Genomic DNA, 24,853 nt, shown 5'->3' on the forward strand with positions numbered 1-24,853 from the left:
TGAAAAATCGTGAAAATGTGACACAAATCTTGGAATATATATTCTTTCAGAGCGAACGTTTTTAACTCAAATCTTTGCTTCTGGGGGCGTCCCTGGAACAACATATTTTCAGGTGGGGGTCGGTGGCCAAAAATGAAAAATTCTGGGGGTCCTTGACATGAAAATGTTTGAGAACGACTGACACATGCAGAAACATGGTTTTTTTTTTCAGAAAACTGTCAGAAGGCATTTTGTAGAATCGTCCTCAGGTCAAAATGGGTTAAAGTCACACAAACATTTTGGTGCAAAAAAAAACACGTCTCATCAGCATCAAAGTATCGTCTCTCGGAAGATCCCGATCAGGCTGTGCGGTCGCTCGTGAAGCTCGCGGCGCGAGGAGCCCGGCCGGAGCGTGGCCGCGGCGGCGGGCCACTCTGGGGGGGCCCCTCTGGAGGAGGAGGACCCCCTGCCCCTCAGGGTGGCCCTCCTGGGTGGCTCCGGGGGGGGCACCCCCCCGCCCGCCTCGGAGCAGGTGAAGGAGCTGAGGTCTCCGCAGCTGCGCAGGTGCAGCAGGCCGGCTCGTTTCCTCAGGTGGGGGAGGGGCAGCGTCTGAGACGGAGGAGGGGGAGGCGGGACCTCTCTGACGATTGGCTGACGGGCACGGCTGGGACCGCCCGTCGCTGTCGTCTCCGATTCGGTAAACGCCTGGAAAAAGGGGAGGAGCCGAGTTTACTTTTGTTTCTCTCTCTCTCTTTTATTTTTCATCAAATCAAAATCAAAATCAAATGAAATCAACCTTTATTTATATAGCACGTTATAAGTGCTTCACAACAAAAGATACATCAAGCATAAAAAACTGAATATAGAAACCAACGAGAGACATGGATAGTGGCCTACTGTACAGTAGTGCCTAAGTAGGTTAAAATCAGTTCACATTGAAAGCCAGGGGAAAAAGGTGTGTTTTAAGAATGTCAATGGTTTGGGCAGCTCTAATATGGGGGGAGGTTGTTTCATGGCCATTAATCGGGCCTAAAATGTTGAGCCTTCTGCTAATCATTGGCCACGTGCCAGCGTATAGCGATAGCATATAAACGTGCCAGCGTATAGCGATAGCATATAAACGTGCCAGCGTATAGCGATAGCATATAAACGTGCCAGCGTATAGCGATAGCATATAAACGTGCCAGCGTATAGCGATAGCATATAAACGTGCCAGCGTATAGCGATAGCATATAAACGTGCCAGCGTATAGCGATAGCATATAAACGTGCCAGCGTATAGCGATAGCATATAAACGTGCACATGTCACGCACGGAATGAGTATGGTATACCGTCTGAAAAAAACCTACACCACAGCACTGGCAATTCTTCCATGCACTTCGAGCCTTTCACAAATACGAATATACTCAGCACTTATTACTTGTAAATGTGATGTCAATAAAGACCCATTGATTGATTGATTGATTGGTTGATTGGCTGACTGACTGGACATCCCACCTGTTCCAGGTACCGGGCGGACCGCAGCACCTCCTCCATGTGCTGCTGGTCCAGCCTCAGCACGGTGCGGATGCTGTCCACCAGCCTGTGGACCTCGGGGTCCAGGCCCCGCAGGTAGGGGGCGCCGGCGGGCTCCTCCTGCTCCAGGAACCTGCTGACCAGCCTCTGGGTGTGCCGGTAGCTCTGGTAGTCCACCATGGACGAGGGCCTCCTCTGCAGCAGCCGCTGTGGACGCAGGCGCACCGATACCGAACCGCCGGTTCCGCCGTCGTTCCTGGACGGGGGGGCGGCGACCAGCAGCGTGGGGTGGGACGTCTGGGTGGCCGAGTCGGCGGTCACACGGGCGTGATGGTGATGATGGGGGCCGTCTGGGGTCACCACCGGCGCTACACATGGGCAGAGAGGAACACACCAGATTTAGATTGAGAGTGGTATGGTATGGTCTGGTATTTTTGAAAAATCGCGAAAATGTGGCACAAATCTTTATATATATTCTTTCAGAGCAAACGTTTTTAACTCAACTCTTTGCTTCTGGGGTGGGGGTCCCAAAATTATATGTAATTGGCCGCCGACCCCCATCTGAAAATATGTTCGCTCTGAAAGAATATGTATTTCAAATTTGCGCCAAAGTTTCATGATTCTTCAAAAATAGCAGATCTGCAAGCTCGTAGAGCGGCACTCTGTGCCGCGCTATGAGCTTGTAGATCTGCTATTTTTCAATAGCTAAAGTATAACATAATGCTTGAAACACCAAAAAAGGGTTCCTGCCCAGAAGACCTTTTTTCCCTTTCTCTTCTGCACTGTAACCGTTTCCTTTCTCTTCTGCACTGTAACCGTTTCCTTTGCTTGATGTTCTGTGTAAAGATTATAGAATTGCCGTCGTGTTGTTGAAATGTGCTATACAGATAAAACTGCCATGCCTTGCCTTGCCTACACTGAATTAAATGTAGTTTTAGCTTGTAGATCGGCTATTTCCACCATTTGAAAACAAATTTGTGGACTGAAATTCAATAATTTTGAGGCGCTAGCCCCTCCTATATTCAGCTATTAGTGTAAATTTGACAATTAATGGAGAATTTAAGTCATATGTGGATGAGCAAATCAGCTATTTCTGTCCTACACAAAGATGAAATGCCCATTGACAATGAATGGAGAATTTACGTCATGATGATGTACGATGATAAGAGCGCCCCTCACTTCACACGGGTGTGATTTTCTTCCCATAGATGAACTGTTGCAGCCCTAACACCAGTGTTGATGTTGACAGCAGATTTTGATTTTAGTTTTAGTCAGTCTCTTGAATAGTTTTCATTTAGTTTTAGTCACATTTCAGTCACCTGGAATGTTGTAGTGTTGTAGTAGTACAGTTGATTTAGTCGACTAATAGTATTTTTGGCGGGCCTTGATGCCGTCGTAATGGCTGATTTTATACTTGCTGAAAATAGATTGTAGATCGGCTATTTTCAGCATGCAACCAAGTGTAACATGACTAGTCTTTTACTTACACTGGATCTCATTTGCCAGTCATTTACTGTAGTGAAAAATGGTAGTCGACGAACATTTTTGTCATAGTATTAGTCGACGAAATCAACACTGCCTAACACAGACCTTTAGTTGTGATGTCTGTTAGCAGAGGGTCGCTGTTGGATCGGCGCATCTGTGGCGCCCTCTGGTGGGGCAGGGACGCCACAGTTCTCTGCTGTCCTCCTGGACCAGCCTGCTGCTGCTGGCGCTGGGGGCGAGAGGACAGAGTCAGTACCTCACTGAAACCGACAGGTGGCGCTGGGGGCGAGAGGACAGAGTCAGTACCTCCCTGAAACCGACAGGTGGCGCTGGGGGCGAGAGGACAGAGTCAGTACCTCCCTGAAACCGACAGGTGGCGCTGGGGGCGAGAGGACAGAGTCAGTACCTCCCTGAAACCGACAGGTGCAGAAAGCTCTCCTTTATGAACATCTACAGTATAATATAATAAAATAATAATAATAATAAGTTGTGGCGTTCAGAGTATGGGTTTTATGACCAATAAGGAGTGCACGATTATTTGCAGGGTCATATCTGCCGATACCGATTCTGACCGATTCCGATATTATACAGAGGACCACAATGGAAACAAGCCTATAGGCCCTATAGGGGCTGATTGGCCCAAAGCCTGTTAATAAAGTATTAATTCAATCAATAAAAAGCCTATACTCTTTTTCAAGTGTCTGTTTTCAATAAAGTTTATTTTTACTCATCATATTTGATTTGGCTTTTGTTCTAGACTAGAGGTACTAGAAACCTTTGATTTATATTTAACTTATTGATGAATTATTTTACAAATTTTAATTTATTTACTTTTTGGCTGGTGAAAACCGATGAAATAATCTGTATTATTTCGAGACCGTTCCGATAGCGATATGGCATTTATGGCCAATATGGCCTATTCTGATTATATCGTGCAACCCTAGTTTTATGGTTAAGTCTCCCATTGGCTTAGAGGCAGCCTAGAGACGAGGCAGCCAATCATGAAAAAGTGTCCACCACTACGGTCGCTACTAGTGGTAGTAGCACATGTAGTCCAGGCGCTTTTAAAGCAGCTGGCAAAAAGACGCTTTAGTTAACCGAAATAAAAACAAAAACGAGGCTTTACACGATAACTAACAGCAGTTTTGTGTTTACAAAACTTAAACTCTAACTCAAATCAGAGAGAAAACATTTTAGTCTTTGTCAGTATCTATTAACATATTGTCTGAGCTATAATAGGAACTTTAATAAACTAAAACAAAGCCTTTTCACAAAATGAAAACTAAGCCAAACTAGCATGCCCACTTTAACCCATTTTGGGCAGGGAACCCCTTTTGGTGTTTTAAGCATTATGTTATACTTTAGCAGACCTACAAGCTCGTAGCGCGGCACCGAGTGCCACGCTAAGAGCTTGTAGGTCTGCTATTTTTGAAAAATCGCGAAGATGTGGCGCAAATATATATTCTTTCACAGCAAACGTTTTTAACTCAATCTTTGCTTCTGGAAGGTCCCTGGAACAACATATTTTCAGATGGGGTTCCACTGACATAGAAACATGGGTTTTTCAGGAAACTGTCATGATTTAAAAGACATTTGTAGAATCTTCCTCAGGTCTAAATGGGTTAAAAAGTAATTAAAACAGGCAAACATGAAATAAAAATGAAATAAAAGTGAATGGAACATCCTAAAGTATAATGACCTTGTGAGGAGCGGGGGGCAGTGACCCCCCCGATACCTCCAACACTGTCTGGAGACAGGCGTCTGACACTGGACCTGCACGCACACACGCACGCGCGCACACACACACACACACACACACACACACACACACACACACACACACATGGAGAGAAGTAAATTGTAAGCTTGTCTGGCACTGTTATTGAGTGAGTGTGTGTGTGTGTGTGTGTGTGTGTGTGTGTGTGTGTGTGTGTGTGTGTGTGTGTGTGTGTGTGTGTGTGTGTGTGTGTGTGTGTGTAAGCGTGCGTGCATGTGTGTGTGTGAGCGTGCGTGCATGTGTGTGTGTGAGCGTGCGAGTGCGTGCATACCCTACCTCTGACAGGGGTGTTACATGTGGTCGTACTCAGCTCTGTCTCCTGAAAACAGAACAGAATAACATAATACAATATAATGAATATAAAATATGAAATATAACATATAACATATGAAATGCATATAACGTACAGAAACAAGAGGGTGAAGAACATCACCTCAAATTTCACACAGGTTTAGTGATAGAGGGTAAAAAATAAATCCCGTAATCCCACAATGTCCCAGGAATGGGTGGACCAAAGGAGAAGTTCCCAAATTCTCTCTTTTTTTTTTAGGATTTTCTTTTTTTAAATAATACCCACATTTACCACCGATTTTGCCCCCCATGATATATATTTTTTGTTTTCTTTTTTTTTTTTTATGTTGAAATATTAAAGAAGAGTTAACATAAGTATAACTAAATATACATTTGAAATTAAATAAACATTATACTTTTCAGGATTCTAATTAAAAAATAGCCAAAAATAATTTCAATTCAAATATTGTAAAAAAAAGCCGATCTACAAGCTCAAAACGCATCGCAGTGCGACGCGTTTTGAGCTTGTAGATCGGCTATTTTGATCATTTCAGAAAACAACATCGCGACCATAAAAGGTAATCACCTGTGTGACGGTGGTGGTGGTGGCGGCATTGTGGGCGGAGCTACCAGCAACCTCCTCGTAGGGAGGGGGCGGGTCCGAGGGAGGGAAGAGCTCCGCCCCTTTCATCCTGACCCCCCCGGAGGTGTGAGGGACGACGGCACTGTCCCCGAACATTCTGACGCACGCACATGACACGCACGCACGCACGCACGCACATGACACGCACGCACGCACGCACGCACGCACGCACGCACGCACGCACGCACGCACGCACGCACGCACGCACGCACGCACGCACGCACGCACGCACGCACGCACGCACGCACGCACGCACGCACGCACGCACGCACGCACGCACGCACGCACGCACGCACGCACGCACGCACGCACGCACGCACGCACGCACACACACACACACACACACACACACACACACACACACACACACACACACACACACACACACACACACACACACACACACACACACACACACACACACACACACACACACACACACACACACACACACACACACACACACACACACACACACAATACATTAGAGTGAAGTAACACAGTAACACTTGACACTCAATTCCGCTAGTTAATGTAGAGATTGTAGACAAAGCTTTGCACCACAGCTCTGCACCAGGGGGCGCAAGAGAGGCACAATAGAGTAATATTAATCCTCTGAATGTGTTATTTATGGCATAACATAAATTACCCCAATCAGAACAAAATCTCTTTAACCCATTTAGACCTGAGGCTGATTCTAAAAAAAAAAGATTTCTAAATCAGACAGTTTTTAGAAAAAAACAATGTTTCTATATCAGTGGATCTCAAACTATTTCATGTCAAGGACCCCAAAAATTACATGTAATAATTGGCCACCGACACCCATCTGGAAACATGTTGTTCCAGGGACCCCTCCCCCCGGAAACATGTTGTTCCAGGGACCCCTCCCCCCGGAAACATGTTGTTCCAGGGACCCCTCTCCCCGGAAACATGTTGTTCCAGGGACCACCCCCCCCCGGAAACATGTTGTTCCAGGGAACAACTCCCGCCCAAGTGATCAGCTGACTGCCACATCAGCGAATGACGTGTGGGACTTGCACACACTCGCATAGTAATGCAGCATGTTAACCCCTTGAGTACATGTATGCGCCTTTGAGCATGGCATGAACCCCCTCGAGTATGGCTGCCTGAACTAACTCCGCAAACTACACATCATTTACCTGTGAGCCAGACATGGAGTGTTTAAACATAAAACTAGTTACCTGCGGGCCAGGCGTGGCGTGTAGGAGTACAGATATTAAAATAGGGTGCATTTTGCATCCCAAAACGCAGTTTATAGTTAAGGGCCGCAATAAAACAATGACCTCTGCATCCACGGGATGCACTACTGTACTACTGTACTGTTTTTTATTCTAGTTTATTCTACATGAATATAACCACATTATAACCATATAAAATGAAATGGGAGATAAATGCTTCAATTTGTAAAAATGGCAAAATATGACTCCTAACGTCGTTGAAGTGCAGGGACTCATAAAATGTCCCTGGGACTCATTTAAAAGACATTGAAAACCTATTTGTATCACTGGGAGTAGAACTAGTTGTCCCCTAGGGTAGGTACCCTCACAAAAACATGCAGTAATCCTGGATTAACATGTTCCTTCCACGCGCTACGTCCAACCAGGGAAACTCCCCCCTGTCAGGTGTAAAGGAGCGACTTGGACACTCAGTCATGCAGGAAGCATGAGTTCAAGTCCGTTGCTCTGACCAGGTTGGCGTAGGGTTTGGAGAGCCCAGAATCACATTAGATAATTGACACAGGGGTGACAAATGGAGTAGAACTAGTTACCTGCGAGCCAGGCGTGGCGTGTAGGAGTAGAACTAGTTACCTGCGAGCCAGGCGTGGCGTGTAGGAGTAGAACTAGTTACCTGCGAGCCAGGCGTGGCGTGTAGGAGTAGAACTAGTTACCTGCGAGCCAGGCGGGGCGTGTAGGAGTAGAACTAGTTGCCTGCGAGCCAGGCGTGGCGTGTAGGAGTAGAACTAGTTACCTGCGAGCCAGGCGGGGCGTGTAGGAGTAGAACTAGTTACCTGCGAGCCAGGCGGGGCGTGTAGGAGTAGAACTAGTTACCTGCGAGCCAGGCGTGGCGTGTAGGAGTAGAACTAGTTACCTGCGAGCCAGGCGTGGCGTGTAGGAGTAGAACTAGTTACCTGCGAGCCAGGCGTGGCGTGTAGGAGTAGAACTAGTTGCCTGCGAGCCAGGCGTGGCGTGTAGGAGTAGAACTAGTTACCTGCGAGCCAGGCGGGGCGTGTAGGAGTAGAACTAGTTACCTGCGAGCCAGGCGGGGCGTGTAGGAGTAGAACTAGTTACCTGCGAGCCAGGCGTGGCGTGTAGGAGTAGAACTAGTTGCCTGCGAGCCAGGCGGGGCGTGTAGGAGTAGAACTAGTTGCCTGCGAGCCAGGCGTGGCGTGTAGGAGTAGAACTAGTTACCTGCGAGCCAGGCGGGGCGTGTAGGAGTAGAACTAGTTACCTGCGAGCCAGGCGTGGCGTGTAGGAGTAGAACTAGTTACCTGCGAGCCAGGCGGGGCGTGTAGTAGTAGAACTAGTTACCTGCGAGCCAGGCGTGGCGTGTAGGAGTAGAACTAGTTACCTGCGAGCCAGGCGTGGCGTGTAGGAGTAGAACTAGTTACCTGCGAGCCAGGCGGGGCGTGTAGTAGTAGAACTAGTTACCTGCGAGCCAGGCGTGGCGTGTAGGAGTAGAACTAGTTACCTGCGAGCCAGGCGTGGCGTGTAGGAGTAGAACTAGTTACCTGCGAGCCAGGCGTGGCGTGTAGGAGTAGAACTAGTTACCTGCGAGCCAGGCGTGGCGTGTAGGAGTAGAACTAGTTACCTGCGAGCCAGGCGTGGCGTGTAGGAGTAGAACTAGTTACCTGCGAGCCAGGCGTGGCGTGTAGGAGTAGAACTAGTTACCTGCGAGCCAGGCGTGGCGTGTAGGAGTAGAACTAGTTACCTGCGAGCCAGGCGGGGCGTGTAGGAGTAGAACTAGTTACCTGCGAGCCAGGCGTGGCGTGTAGGAGTAGAACTAGTTACCTGCGAGCCAGGCGGGGCGTGTAGGAGTAGAACTAGTTACCTGCGAGCCAGGCGGGGCGTGTAGGAGTAGAACTAGTTACCTGCGAGCCAGGCGTGGCGTGTAGGAGTAGAACTAGTTACCTGCGAGCCAGGCGGGGCGTGTAGGAGTAGAACATGGAGAAGTAGGAGGGGGGAGGGGCCGGGGCCACAAACTCATCCGGGTCGGGAAGAGCGTCCGGTTCCATCCCGTCCTCTACGGTGACCCTCGACTCCTCCGTCTGTCACGACAACAACAACAACAACAACAACAACAACAACAACAACAACAACAACAACAACAACAATAAAGGGACGTCGGTTAATCAAATATAATCGATCAATTATTTCAGTGGTTTTTCAACCCTTTTCATATCAGGCACTTATTTCTTCTGCACTTGAACCACCATGAGACCAGTCCCGCCCCCTACCGGGGCCCAGTCCCGCCCCCTACCGGGGCCCAGTCCCGCCCCCTACCGGGGCCCAGTCCCGCCCCCTACCGGGGCCCAGTCCCGCCCCCTACCGGGGCCCAGTCCCGCCCCCTACCGGGGCCCAGTCCCGCCCCCTACCGGGGCCCAGTCCCGCCCCCTACCGGGGCCCAGTCCCGCCCCCTACCGGGGCCCAGTCCCGCCCCCTACCGGGGCCCAGTCCCGCCCCCTACCGGGGCCCAGTCCCGCCCCCTACCGGGGCCCAGTCCCGCCCCCTACCGGGTCCCAGTCCCGCCCCCTACCGGGGCCCAGTCCCGCCCCCTACCGGGTCCCAGTCCCGCCCCCTACCGGGTCCCAGTCCCGCCCCCTACCGGGGCCCAGTCCCGCCCCCTACCGGGTCCCAGTCCCGCCCCCTACCGGGGCCCAGTCCCGCCCCCTACCGGGGCCCAGTCCCGCCCCCTACCGGGGCCCAGTCCCGCCACCTACCGGGGCCCAGTCCCGCCCCCTACCGGGGCCCAGTCCCGCCCCCTACCGGGGCCCAGTCCCGCCCCCTACCGGGGCCCAGTCCCGCCCCCTACCGGGTCCCAGTCCCAGTCCCGCCCCCTACCGGGTCCCAGTCCCGCCCCCTACCGGGGCCCAGTCCCGCCCCCTACCGGGTCCCAGTCCCGCCCCCTACCGGGTCCCAGTCCCGCCCCCTACCGGGGCCCAGTCCCGCCCCCTACCGGGGCCCAGTCCCGCCCCCTACCGGGGCCCAGTCCCGCCCCCTACCGGGGCCCAGTCCCGCCCCCTACCGGGGCCCAGTCCCGCCCCCTACCGGGTCCCAGTCCCGCCCCCTACCGGGGCCCAGTCCCGCCCCCTACCGGGGCCCAGTCCCGCCCCCTACCGGGGCCCAGTCCCGCCCCCTACCGGGGCCCAGTCCCGCCCCCTACCGGGGCCCAGTCCCGCCCCCTACCGGGTCCCAGTCCCAGTCCCGCCCCCTACCGGGGCCCAGTCCCGCCCCCTACCGGGGCCCAGTCCCGCCCCCTACCGGGGCCCAGTCCCGCCCCCTACCGGGGCCCAGTCCCGCCCCCTACCGGGTCCCAGTCCCAGTCCCGCCCCCTACCGGGGCCCAGTCCCGCCCCCTACCGGGGCCCAGTCCCGCCCCCTACCGGGGCCCAGTCCCGCCCCCTACCGGGGCCCAGTCCCGCCCCCTACCGGGTCCCAGTCCCGCCCCCTACCGGGGCCCAGTCCCGCCCCCTACCGGGGCCCAGTCCCGCCCCCTACCGGGGCCCAGTCCCGCCCCCTACCGGGGCCCAGTCCCGCCCCCTACCGGGTCCCAGTCCCGCCCCCTACCGGGTCCCAGTCCCGCCCCCTACCGGGTCCCAGTCCCGCCCCCTACCGGGGCCCAGTCCCGCCCCCTACCGGGGCCCAGTCCCGCCCCCTACCGGGGCCCAGTCCCGCCCCCTACCGGGGCCCAGTCCCGCCCCCTACCGGGGCCCAGTCCCGCCCCCTACCGGGTCCCAGTCCCGCCCCCTACCGGGTCCCAGTCCCGCCCCCTACCGGGGCCCAGTCCCGCCCCCTACCGGGGCCCAGTCCCGCCCCCTACCGGGGCCCAGTCCCGCCCCCTACCGGGGCCCAGTCCCGCCCCCTACCGGGTCCCAGTCCCAGTCCCGCCCCCTACCGGGTCCCAGTCCCGCCCCCTACCGGGGCCCAGTCCCGGCCCCTACCGGGGCCCAGTCCCGGCCCCTACCGGGGCCCAGTCCCGGCCCCTACCGGGGCCCAGTCCCGCCCCCTACCGGGGCCCAGTCCCGGCCCCTACCGGGGCCCAGTCCCGGCCCCTACCGGGGCCCAGTCCCGCCCCCTACCGGGGCCCAGTCCCGCCCCCTACCGGGGCCCAGTCCCGCCCCCTACCGGGGCCCAGTCCCGCCCCCTACCGGGGCCCAGTCCCGCCCCCTACCGGGGCCCAGTCCCAGTCCCGCCCCCTACCGGGTCCCAGTCCCGCCCCCTACCGGGGCCCAGTCCCGCCCCCTACCGGGGCCCAGTCCGGCCCCTACCGGGGCCCAGTCCCGCCCCCTACCGGGGCCCAGTCCCGCCCCCTACCGGGGCCCAGTCCCGCCCCCTACCGGGGCCCAGTCCCGCCCCCTACCAGGGCCCAGTCCCAGTCCCGCCCCCTACCAGGGCCCAGTCCCGCCCCCTACCAGGGCCCAGTCCCGGCCCCTACCAGGGCCCAGTCCCGCCCCCTACCAGGGCCCAGTCCCGGCCCCTACCAGGGCCCAGTCCCGCCCCCTATAAGGGGCCCAGTCCCGCCCCCTACCAGGGCCCAGTCCCGCCCCCTACCAGGGCCCAGTCCCGCCCCCCCTACCAGGGCCCAGTCCCGCCCCCAGGGCCCAGTCCCGCCCCCTACCAGGGCCCAGTCCCGCCCCCTACCAGGGCCCAGGAAATGATTCTCCGTTCATTTTCCTCATAGACATTTCCGAAAGTATTTATTTAAAGACGTTTAACGCCGCGGACAAAGCCAACTCGAGTCGTGACAAATCATGACAACAAACACAATTTTTTGGGCCGAACAAATAATTAGAAAGAAGAAAAAAACGGTTTGTTGTTTTTCTTCTATGTAATTATTTGTTTGGTCCAAAATATTGTTTGTGTTGTCATGAGTTGTCACGACTCGAGTTGGCTTTGTCCGCGGCGTAACCGTCTTTAAATAAATACTTTTTGAAATGTCTATGGGAAAAATGCATTGGGATTCATTTCCTGGGCCATGGTAGGGGGCGGGACTGCGACGCTCTATTGATGTCGGTACCACAGGATAGGATAACATGCTGTATTGATGTCGGTACCATAGGATAGGATAACATGCTGTATTGATGTCGGTGGTCTGGTGGTGAACATCTGTATCTGAGGCCTACCTACCGTCCGTGGTGGTCTGGTGGTGAACATCTGCAGGTATCTGAGGTCTACCTACCGTCCGTGGTGGTCTGGTGGTGAACATCTGCAGGTATCTGAGGCCTACCTACCGCCCATGGTGGTCTGGTGGTGAACATCTGTATCTGAGGCCTACCTACCGTCCATGGTGGTCTGGTGGTGAACATCTGTATCTGAGGCCTACCTACCGTCCATGGTGGTCTGGTGGTGAACATCTGTATCTGAGGCCTACCTACCGTCCATGGTGGTCTGGTGGTGAACATCTGCAGGTATCTGAGGTCTACCTACCGTCCGTGGTGGTCTGGTGGTGAACATCTGTATCTGAGGCCTACCTACCATCCATGGTGGTCTGGTGGTGAACATCTGTATCTGAGGCCTGCCTACCTACCGCCCATGGTGGTCTGGTGGTGAACATCTGTATCTGAGGCCTACCTACCGTCCATGGTGGTCTGGTGGTGAACATCTGTATCTGAGGCCTACCTACCGTCCGTGGTGGTCTGGTGGTGAACATCTGTATCTGAGGCCTGCCTACCGCCCATGGTGGTCTGGTGGTGAACATCTGTATCTGAGGTCTACCTACCGTCCATGGTGGTCTGGTGGTGAACATCTGTATCTGAGGCCCACCTACCGCCCATGGTGGTCTGGTGGTGAACATCTGTATCTGAGGCCCACCTACCGTCCATGGTGGTCTAGTGGTGAACATCTGCAGGTATCTGAGGCCTACCTACCGTCCGTGGTGGTCTGGTGGTGAACATCTGTATCTGAGGCCTACCTACCGTCCATGGTGGTCTAGTGGTGAACATCTGCAGGTATTTGAGGCCTACCTACCGTCCATGGTGGTCTGGTGGTGAACATCTGTATCTGAGGCCTACCTACCGTCCATGGTGGTCTGGTGGTGAACATCTGCAGGTATCTGAGGCCTACCTACCGTCCATGGTGGTCTGGTGGTGAACATCTGCAGGTATCTGAGGCCTACCTACCGCCCATGGTGGTCTGGTGGTGAACATCTGCAGGTATCTGAGGCCTACCTACCGTCCGTGGTGGTCTGGTGGTGAACATCTGCAGGTATCTGAGGCCTACCTACCGTCCGTGGTGGTCTGGTGGTGAACATCTGCAGGTATCTGAGGCCGGCAGCCACCAGACACACAGCAGTGGACAGAGCATTCAGCGCAGACAGCCCAAACAGAACCTTCTGCAAGCACAAAAAAATAAATAATACAAATATATTTTGGGCCATCAAATTATTTGAGTAATTGAGTAATTTGTGTAATTAATTAGATTAAAATGTAATAATAATGTAATATAATAATATAGAGTATATAAAGGTCTCTAAAATAGGAGTATGAATCGGCCCTTAGTGTTGAGCGAGTCAGAATGGCGGTGCGTCGGAATAGCGCGCTTGGGAATGCCAGTGTTTACCCGTATAGCGTAGGACCTACAGTACCTTGCTCAAGGAGCTGCAGGAGCTTAGTTACATATAACGCCAGATACCCTCTTAGACACACCCAACATCTTTATTTTTCCGTACCCACAACATCTAATGGAATTGGGAGATGTGCTTTTCAGTTTAAAGGTCCATCTGATTGGAACAAGTTGTCTGTCTCTTTGAGATCAATTACATGATCATTTAAGTTTCAAGGCCTCTTTGCTTGCAGACCTGAAACGCATTTGTACTCGTTTCTGATTTTTTTTTATTTGATTTATTGATGTACTGGTTGGGGAGAGGTGTGTACTTTAATGCTTGATTATTATTTTTATCTTTTTTGTTTTGTTTCATTATCATTATTAGTAGGGATGTCCCGATACCCTTTTTTCGTTTCCGATCCGATTCCGATCCAACAATTTATGTGTTAGCCGATTTTTTAAAGTGTAAAGTACATGTACTCATGTTGGTTGCGTTATCACGTAGAATAACGTGAAGTTTAGCCCTGGTGATGTTCCACTTTGCATGCAAACACACACACACACACACACACACACACACACACACACACACACACACACACACACACACACACACACACACACACACACACACACACACACACACACACACACACACACACACACACACTATGCATATTATATATATGCTTATTATATTTTAATACTCTTCTCTTTATTTTAACCAACCAAGGCATCCCTTTGCACTACATTTTACTAGGGCCTTCTTATACAGTACCTTTCTAAAAGACAGAGGGAACTGTTAATTGTGTACCGTCACTTTAAATGCGTAATGTATACATCATCGTACTAGCCAGTCTACAAGCTCACACCGCGTCTGGTTGCACTGCGTTGTGAGCTTGTAGCTCTGCCTTTTCAGCAACGATAGATTGAGAAGTTGCATGCACTGATGCACATTGGAATACGTCACGTATTATGTGAGACTATTCAATCGATCTGCGGGAGATATTATAACTACGCTACGAGGAAGCGTCAGTGAATCCTCGCTATGAGTCTGGCCGCGCCAGGCTAGCAGCTGACGGCTCCCGTGTTGTTTCGACTCGGTGCAGACATGATGCAAAGGTATCGCATTTGGGTTTAATACAAGCATTATTGACAGATGCATTAAAATGTAACCAAACTTTTCCACCCGTTCCACCCACGGCACAAGTTACTATGAGCGTCAGTCCACCGTGTCCCAGTCAGTCAGTTTAGAGTTTATTTGTCCAGTCTAACTTCGAAGAGAGGGGGAGAAAGAAAAACAACAAAAGATAGTCTACTTGGCAGGCAGCCCTTGTGCATGCAAATTTATGTTAGTCGCAAACTACAGCAAGCCGCCTTTGTTTTAAATTGTCCCCCATTCGCACGTCGGCAAAGCCGTTCACACCTACGGCTGGAGATGCACGTTTTCAATACCGGCGGCCCCGTCTCACCGTGCTGCGCTCATTACGTGATTAAATAAAATGTGGTATCGGATTGGTGCGGGGCGTACTTGCCGATTCCGATATGACCAAATAAGGGCATATCGGAGGGCATTCCGATACAAGTATCGGTATATGCCTAATTATTAGTATCACTATTATTAGTATTTTGTAAGTGCATTTGTTTCTGGTCTGGATGTAGTGTTTTGAGTGGACTGGAGAGCCTCTATGTTTTCTTGATGTTGTAAGTGTATGTATTGTTTTGTCTATGTACTGTATTCATTGTGTTGTGCCCGAGGACCCCCTCTAAAACGAGATGATGCATCTCAAGGGGCTATCTTCTTAATTAAATACAATTTCAATATATTCCAGCAGGACGTACCTTGAGCAGCATTCTCATGGTGCTGCAGGAGCTTCCAGCGGACATGAGAAGCAGCTCGTCTTCTGGACATTCTGACGTCAGGCTGAGGGAACAGCAGTGACACACGTCCCCCGTGTCACTCTGGAAGACATGTTACAAACGACACAAACAACATGTCACCAACAACATGTCACCAACAGAACAAGACATGTCACCAACAACATGTCAATAACAACATGTCACCAACAACACAAGACATGTCACCAACAACATGTCACCAACAACATGTTGTGTTAGGTCTACATAGCCTACAATGTAAGCTATGTAGACTTAACACAAGTCACATTCGTGCAGACCATGTAGTGTGGACCATGTAGGTCCTACATGGTCCACACTACATGGTCTGCGCGCACAGACACACGCACGCACAGACGCACGCACGCACGCACGCACGCACGCACGCACAGACTCACCAGTGTGCAGGAGTTCATGCTGGACACCAGCTGGGCTCCCTGGCAGCACAGGATGAACGCAGACAGGTTGAGAAGAACACACATCACCGAGAGGAGCACGAACACATTGACCTGAACCAAGAGAAGAACACACATCACTGAGAGGAGCACGAACACATTGACCTGAACCAAGAGAAGAACACACATCACTGAGAGGAGCACGAACACATTGACCTGAACCAAGAGAAGAACAACACATCACTGAGAGGAGCACGAACACATTGACCTGAACCAAGAGAAGAACAACACATCACTGAGAGGAGCACGAACACATTGACCTGAACCAAGAGAAGAACAACACATCACCGAGAGGAACACGAACACATTGACCTGAACCAAGAGAAGAACAACACATCACCGAGAGGAACACGAACACATTGACCTGAACCAAGAGAAGAACAACACATCACCGAGAGGAGCACCAACACATTGACCTGAACCAAGAGAAGAACAACACATCACTGAGAGGAGCACGAACACATTGACCTGAACCAAGAGAAGAACACACATCACTGAGAGGAACACGAACACATTGACCTGAACCAAGAGAAGAACACACATCACCGAGAGGAGCACGAACACATTGACCTGAACCAAGAGAAGAACACACATCACTGAGAGGAACACGAACACATTGACCTGAACCAAGAGAAGAACACACATCACTGAGAGGAACACGAACACATTGACCTGAACCAAGAGAAGAACAACACATCACTGAGAGGAGCACGAACACATTGACCTGAACCAAGAGAAGAACACACATCACTGAGAGGAGCACGAACACATTGACCTGAACCAAGAGAAGAACACACATCACTGAGAGGAGCACCAACACATTGACCTGAACCAAGAGAAGAACACACATCACTGAGAGGAGCACGAACACATTGACCTGAACCAAGAGAAGAACCACAAAGAGTAGGAGAGCCCATTAAACGTGGCGCAAAGAATCCGAATCAACGTCAACTTTATTGTCAAGTCACAGTTTTACAAGTAAAAAACATAGTTCCCATCGTGTCATTTTTTGAGTGGTGCAACCACTCCCTTACGGAGCTGTGTGTGTGTGGGTGGCTGGTTGTTCTTCACCACCTGTGCGCAACCTAACACACACACAAACACACACGCACATATTAACTGTATATATGGTGATTTCGGGTGTGCCAGTACAGTACAGTGACAGTACAGTACAGTAGAGGGTACAGTAGAGGCACCCCCACACTTCATTTCTCAACCGTTCCGGACGCGGGGCGGCCCCCTGGGTGCGTTCCTGTGGGTCTGGAACTAACTTTTTAAATTTGAATCCTGCAAAGTAACAGTTTTGGACATAATAAAGTTTCCACCTGACCTGAAACGATAATATCTAAAGCAGGGGTGGGCAACCTTGACGAGGGCCAATATATTTCCACACTCACACCAGAGGGCTACAGTGCATATTACTGTCGTAGCAAAAATAGCCGATCTACAAGCTCAAAACACGTCACAATGCGGCGCGTTTTGAGCTTGTAGATCAGCTATTTTTGCTATTTTTGAATTGGAATCCTGAAAAGTAACCTTTTTATTGAATTTCAAATGCATTTAGTTATAGTTATGTTAACTTTATCAACTGTTAACATAACTACATTGGACACAAAAACATTACTTATACTGTACTTGGCCTGTGCTGTTGACATTTCTGTCTAAAAGTATTCAATCAAGCCCCTGCTTAACCCACTTTGGGCGGGAACCCCTTTTGGTGTTTAAGCAGAATGTTGTACTTTTACTTGAGTAAAACAATTGAGTACTTTTTCCACCACTGGTATTATATTAACCACATACTGATTTATTCACCCATGATCTGTTCAACATGTTCAACATGTTCAACATGTTCAACATGTTCAACATGTTATCTGTTCAACATGTTCAACATGTTCAACATGTTCAACATGTTCAACATGTTCTCTGTTCAACATGTTCTCTGTTCAACATGTTCTCTATCTCTATGTTCTCTATCTCTCTCATGATAATCTGTTCAACATGTTCTCTGGTTAGGGTTAGGGCTAACCCTAACCCTAACCCTAACCCCATGATAATCTGTTCAACATGTTCTCTGTTCAACATGTTCTCTGTAAAACATGTTCTCTGTTCAACATGTTCTCTATGTTCTTTATTCACCCATGATAATCTGTTCAACATGTTCTCTCTATTCACCCATGATAATCTGTTATCACCCTATATAATCTGTTTATTCACCCATGATAATCTGTTATCACCCTATATAATCTGTTTATTCACCCATGATAATCTGTTATCACCCTATATAATCTGTTTATTCACCCATGATAATCTGTTATCACCCTATATAATCTGTTTATTCACCCATGATAATCTGTTCAACATGTTCTCTTTATTCACCCATGATAATCTGTTCAACATGTTCTCTGTTCAACATGTTCTCTGTTCAACATGTTCTCATGATAATCTGTTCAACATGTTCTCTATGTTCTTTATTCACCCATGATAATCTGTTCAACATGTTCTCTTTATTCACCCATGATAATCTGTTCAACATGTTCTCTGTTCAACATGTTCTCTTTATTCACCCATGATAATCTGTTCAACATGTTCTCTTTATTCACCCATGATAATCTGTTCAACATGTTCTCTATGTTTATTCACCCATGATAATCTGTTCAACATGTTCTCTGTTCAACATGTTTAATCTGTTCAACATGTTCTCTTTATTCACCCATGATAATCTGTTCAACATGTTCTCTTTATTCACCCATGATAATCTGTTCAACATGTTCTCTTTATTCACCCATGATAATCTGTTCAACATGTTCTCTTTATTCACCCATGATAATCTGTTCAACATGTTCTCTTCACATGTTGAACTGATTTATTCACCCATGATAATCTGTTCAACATGTTCTCTTCACATGTTGAACTGATTTATTCACCCATGATAATCTGTTCAACATGTTCTCTGTTCAACATGTTCTCATGATAATCTGTTCAACATGTTCTCTTCACATGTTGAGAATGATAATCTGTTCAACATGTTCTCTTTATTCACCCATGATAATCTGTTCAACATGTTCTCTTCTTTATTCACCCATGATAATCTGTTCAACATGTTCTCTTTATTCACCCATGATAATCTGTTCAACATGTTCTCTTCTTTATTCACCCATGATAATCTGTTCAACATGTTCTCTTTATTCACCCATGATAATCTGTTCAACATGTTCTCTTTATTCACCCATGATAATCTGTTCAACATGTTCTCTTCACATGTTGAGAATGAAGACTCATTGTGTAACGTCATTAATCAGTGTTTATTCACCCATGATAATCTGTTCAACATGTTCTCTTCACATGTTGAGAATGAAGACTCATTGTGTAACGTCATTAATCAGTGTTTATTCACCCATGATAATCTGTTCAACATGTTCTCTTCACATGTTGAGAATGAAGACTCATTGTGTAACTTCATCAATCAGTGTTTATTCACCCATGATAATCTGTTCAACATGTTCTCTTCACATGTTGAGAATGAAGACTCATTGTGTAACTTCATCAATCAGTGTTTATTCACCCATGATAATCTGTTCAACATGTTCTCTTCACATGTTGAGAATGAAGACTCATTGTGTAACTTCATTAATCACAGTGTTTTTGTTCATTTGAGGTTTTGGCCTCATAGATGGAGATGTGTCTTTTTACTGTGTGATTCATTCAGACTAGTCATCATGTAGTCTCCGTTTACAAAATAAAAATAATACTGACATGTTTAGCTTGGCCCTCTTCTATTGAGACATTTAGATGTGGTCAGGTAGGACACCTACTGGTTGACAAGAGGTATTGCAGAAGGACAAAGCCAACTCTTGGTGACAAATCACACTAAACTATAGAAATGTCGGAATAATGGGACGTCAGAATTATGAGTGGACACCCGATATGAGCATGTGTCTGACCAGCAGCAGTAAAATGGTAAATGGTGCATTTATATAGCGCCTTTATCCAAGGCGCTTCACACATAGTGCATTACATTCACCCATACACACACATTCACACACCATTACATTCACACACACATTCATACACCGATGGCAGCGGAAACTATGCAAGGCACCAACCAGCACATCGGGAGCAATTAGGGGTTCAGAGTCTTGCTCAAGGACACTTCGACACTAACTCTGGGGGAGCCCACAGGGATCGAACTCTACCCCTGAGCCACTGCCATAAGGTAGATATGAGCATGTGTGAAAATTTTTACCTGCCATAAAGGAGGTAAACAGGGAAAATCACTATCACCATAAAGTTTATGGTGATGATTTCCTGTTTTTTGGCTATATAGAAGTGTATATTTGTATGTCTCTAAATGAATTGAACATGGTGGACCCTCTTGTAAACAAGCGTAGTGCTTTTGATTGTATTGTTGTATTGTGCTTTGGCAATGTAAACGTATGTTTTCTCATGCCAATAAAGCCCTTTGAATTGAAATTGCTTTATTGGGTCGTCCACTCACAGTTGACCGTTTTTGTATTGAGTTGAGCTGTAATTCTGCAAACTGTTAATACATAGGCTACTTCAGTCAATCAAGCAGTAAGGTAGATATGAGCATCATGTGTCTTACCAGCAACAGTACGGGTCTCCTCCATGTTGTCAGCCCTACGATCCCTGAGAGAATGACCTACACACACACACACACACACACACACACACACACACACACACACACACACACACACACACACACACACACACACACACACACACACACACACACACACACACACACACACACACACACACACACACAGGACAACAATAAGACGACTGTCGCAATTAAACAATTTAAGTTGACGATTAACTGTCATACAATTGTCTTTTTTGTTATTGAACATTGGAACATATGAATAAAGTTTTAGGCTTTGTAAACCAGAGTTGCACAGGGCAGTGACAGATAACTAAAGACAAACAGAGACATTTCTGACATATTTAATAATGTTATACCGGTACTTGTATTTGTAAGCTTGTAGATCAGCCAGTTTTTGCTACTTTTAGAAAATGTTTGAAAATGTATGAACATTGTTTCAAACATGCAAACAATTATGATGATTATGGCAAAACAAATAGTTGTGATTATCTCAAATAATTACGATTAGATGATTATGTAATAAGTGTAACAGGCCTTGGCATGTCTCAGCTAGGACCCAAACGTTTGATTATGTAATAAGTGTAACAGGCCTTGGCATGTCTCAGCTAGGACCCAAACGTTTGATTATGTAATAAGTGTAACAGGCCTTGGCATGTCTCAGCTAGGACCCAAACGTTTGATTATGTAATAAGTGTAACAGGCCTTGGCATGTCTCAGCTAGGACCCAAACGTTTGATTATGTAATAAGTGTAACAGGCCTTGGCATGTCTCAGCTAGGACCCAAACGTTTGATTATGTAATAAGTGTAACAGGCCTTGGCATGTCTCAGCTAGGACCCAAACGTTTGATTATGTAATAAGTGTAACAGGCCTTGGCATGTCTCAGCTAGGACCCAAACGTAGTGTAACAGGCCTTGGCATGTCTCAGCTAGGACCCAAACGTAGTGTAACAGGCCTTGGCATGTCTCAGCTAGGACCCAAACGTTTGATTATGTAATAAGTGTAACAGGCCTTGGCATGTCTCAGCTAGGACCCAAACGTTTGATTATGTAATAAGTGTAACAGGCCTTGGCATGTCTCAGCTAGGACCCAAACGTTTGATTATGTAATAAGTGTAACAGGCCTTGGCATGTCTCAGCTAGGACCCAAACGTAGTGTAACAGGCCTTGGCATGTCTCAGCTAGGACCCAAACGTAGTGTAACAGGCCTTGGCATGTCTCAGCTAGGACCCAAACGTAGTGTAACAGGCCTTGGCATGTCTCAGCTAGGACCCAAACGTAGTGTAACAGGCCTTGGCATGTCTCAGCTAGGACCCAAACGTAGTGTAACAGGCCTTGGCATGTCTCAGCTAGGACCCAAACGTTTGATTATGTAATAAGTGTAACAGGCCTTGGCATGTCTCAGCTAGGACCCAAACGTTTGATTATGTAATAAGTGTAACAGGCCTTGGCATGTCTCAGCTAGGACCCAAACGTTTGATTATGTAATAAGTGTAACAGGCCTTGGCATGTCTCAGCTAGGACCCAAACGTAGTGTAACAGGCCTTGGCATGTCTCAGCTAGGACCCAAACGTAGTGTAACAGGCCTTGGCATGTCTCAGCTAGGACCCAAACGTAGTGTAACAGGCCTTGGCATGTCTCAGCTAGGACCCAAACGTAGTGTAACAGGCCTTGGCATGTCTCAGCTAGGACCCAAACGTAGTGTAACAGGCCTTGGCATGTCTCAGCTAGGACCCAAACGTAGTGTAACAGGCCTTGGCATGTCTCAGCTAGGACCCAAACGTAGTGTAACAGGCCTTGGCATGTCTCAGCTAGGACCCAAACGTAGTGTAACAGGCCTTGGCATGTCTCAGCTAGGACCCAAACGTAGTGTAACAGGCCTTGGCATGTCTCAGCTAGGACCCAAACGTAGTGTAACAGGCCTTGGCATGTCTCAGCTAGGACCCAAACGTAGTGTAACAGGCCTTGGCATGTCTCAGCTAGGACCCAAACGTTTGATTATGTAATAAGTGTAACAGGCCTTGGCATGTCTCAGCTAGGACCCAAACGTTTGATTATGTAATAAGTGTAACAGGCCTTGGCATGTCTCAGCTAGGACCCAAACGTTTGATTATGTAATAAGTGTAACAGGCCTTGGCATGTCTCAGCTAGGACCCAAACGTAGTGTAACAGGCCTTGGCATGTCTCAGCTAGGACCCAAACGTTTGATTATGTAATAAGTGTAACAGGCCTTGGCATGTCTCAGCTAGGACCCAAACGTTTGATTATGTAATAAGTGTAACAGGCCTTGGCATGTCTCAGCTAGGACCCAAACGTAGTGTAACAGGCCTTGGCATGTCTCAGCTAGGACCCAAACGTTTGATTATGTAATAAGTGTAACAGGCCTTGGCATGTCTCAGCTAGGACCCAAACGTTTGCTAATTTTAACTCATTTTATGACCATTTAAAAATAAAATAAGTTCTTAAGTATAATAAGGAGATTTCCTTAATTTGATTTATTTTGCAACAATGTGTCATGCTGTCTCTTCCATGTCATTCTTGGAAAGGATTTTCCAAGAATTTCACTGAATATTGTAACTTCATTAAATGCAGGATATGATTGTTTAATATTATCCCAATGCATGGATGAATGTAAAGCGCTATAAAAATGCAATAAAAAAATGCAATCCATTATTATTATTATTATTATTATTATTATTATTATTATTATTATTGTTATAAATAAGCAGCAATGATTTCCCTTAAATGTGCACGCCCATGTGCCAAGCCCAAGAAAGTAAAAAAAAAAAGTAAATATATTTTAAAACAGATATTTAACAGAGTGAAAAGTAAAAGTGCATGGTGATGCTGGGTGGTTTAGTGTAGTATAATTTACGTTAAACTTACGAGATGATTTAATAGGCTACTACTATATCTGATTGATTGATTGATTGATTGAAATATGTATTAACAGTTTGCAGAATTACAGTACATTTCAAGCACAAACTCAATACAAAGACTGTTAACTGTGAGTGGACGACCCAATTAAGCATTACACTTGTTTACAATAGGGTCTACCATGTTCAATTCATCAAAACATTTAGAGACGTACAAATAGACACTTCTATTATAGTCAAAGAACAGAACAGGAATTCATCAGAAAGGAGGTAAAAAGGGAAAAGAAACATATACAGTGAGGGGGGAAAAGGGGTGGGCCGTGCCGTGGTGTTATGTTAATAACAGTTAAATATACGAATTTAATTCCACGTGCGATAACAACAACAACAACAACAAGTGAACTCACAGAGGATCCGGCCCAGAGGGGACAGGCGCGTCTCACGGGCTGGGAGTCGCTGACGGACAGCGCGCCGCAGGACAGAGCCACGGCGCTCAGGCCGAGCAGCAGCTGCAGCACGCCCAGGGAGAGGAGCCCGCGGCCGGCCAGGCGCGGCGCGAAGAGCCGCCGGGGAGCCGGAGGAAGAGGGCATGATCCACCACCACCACCACCACCACCGCAGCAGTCCACCATGCGAAAACACGGACTGTAAAAGTAAAGGAGCTCCCAAAAAACAATTATTTAAAAATGTATTTGTCTTTGTTTTTCTCTCATTGTATATGTGGTCTACATCATTTATTTATGTAGCATGTTTTTATTTCAGTTCTGCTTTGTTTTTCTTACTCCAGGTCAGATTTGAGTTCTTGCCGACTGTGTCAAGTCAGGCACGTCATGGTCATTCCGCCGTACGACGGTGTTCCGCCACAGGGTTTGCAGATCTACAAGCCCACAACGCGTCGCTTCAGCGACGCGTTGTGGGCTTGTAGATCTGCCACGATCTGTCACGTGAGGCTCCGGCTGGACCGGTGGAGGAGACCCATTCGCTATACGGTTTGCACATCCGCTCCGGACAGGATACGGAAATAGCCCCCCTGTTAAGTACCGAATACGGTGGGCGGGCTCTAAACCGGATGTGAGCGCTGAACGGTAAACAGGCTCTGGTTTCCCCACATGGTGACCGAGGAGGAGGAGGAGGGTTGTGTTTTTAATAGCAGGCAACGTTTTAAAATAGACACTCATGTCACCGACTCACCTCGTGTTCACGTGTTGTGACGAAATGTGATTCCCTGATGATGGAATTGGACTCCCTTCCCTTTCCTTCCAGTCTGAGTTGAAGGACGAGACTAATATTATATATATCCTTTTAATTAACAAATTAATTAATACGTTACTTACTTAGTTGGTATTTTGTGTCGTTATCTATTGTTATTTATTAAAATAAGAATGATAAAAACAGGTTTGTCCGTCTGAAAATGCCAAAAAAATAACAACCTAATCTAATTATAGCCTACATATATGATTATTCATTCCTTAATTTTCTATTCTATTCTATTCTATTCTATTCTATTCTATTCTATTCCTTCTTTCTTTTC

At 48.4% G+C, this 24,853-nt stretch overlaps 1 protein-coding gene across 1 annotated transcript; it reads right to left on the reverse strand.

Annotated features, from left to right (window-relative positions):
* On the reverse strand, nucleotides 1-24,135 carry fam189a2 (family with sequence similarity 189 member A2). Its single transcript, XM_079526058.1, has 12 exons — nucleotides 23,730-24,135; nucleotides 20,425-20,481; nucleotides 15,765-15,875; nucleotides 15,313-15,432; nucleotides 13,151-13,258; nucleotides 8,840-8,976; nucleotides 5,634-5,787; nucleotides 5,033-5,075; nucleotides 4,679-4,752; nucleotides 3,085-3,208; nucleotides 1,477-1,862; nucleotides 1-684 (listed from the first exon to the last, which is right to left on the reverse strand). The coding sequence occupies exons 1-12, from the start codon at nucleotides 23,952-23,954 to the stop codon at nucleotides 310-312; spliced, it is 1,914 nt and encodes a 637-aa protein (XP_079382184.1). The 5' UTR covers nucleotides 23,955-24,135; the 3' UTR covers nucleotides 1-309.
* Between the last annotated feature and the right edge of the window lie 718 nt (nucleotides 24,136-24,853).

This window comes from Electrona antarctica (assembly GCF_951216825.1).
Source record: "Electrona antarctica genome assembly, chromosome: 17".
NCBI lineage: Eukaryota > Metazoa > Chordata > Actinopteri > Myctophiformes > Myctophidae > Electrona > Electrona antarctica.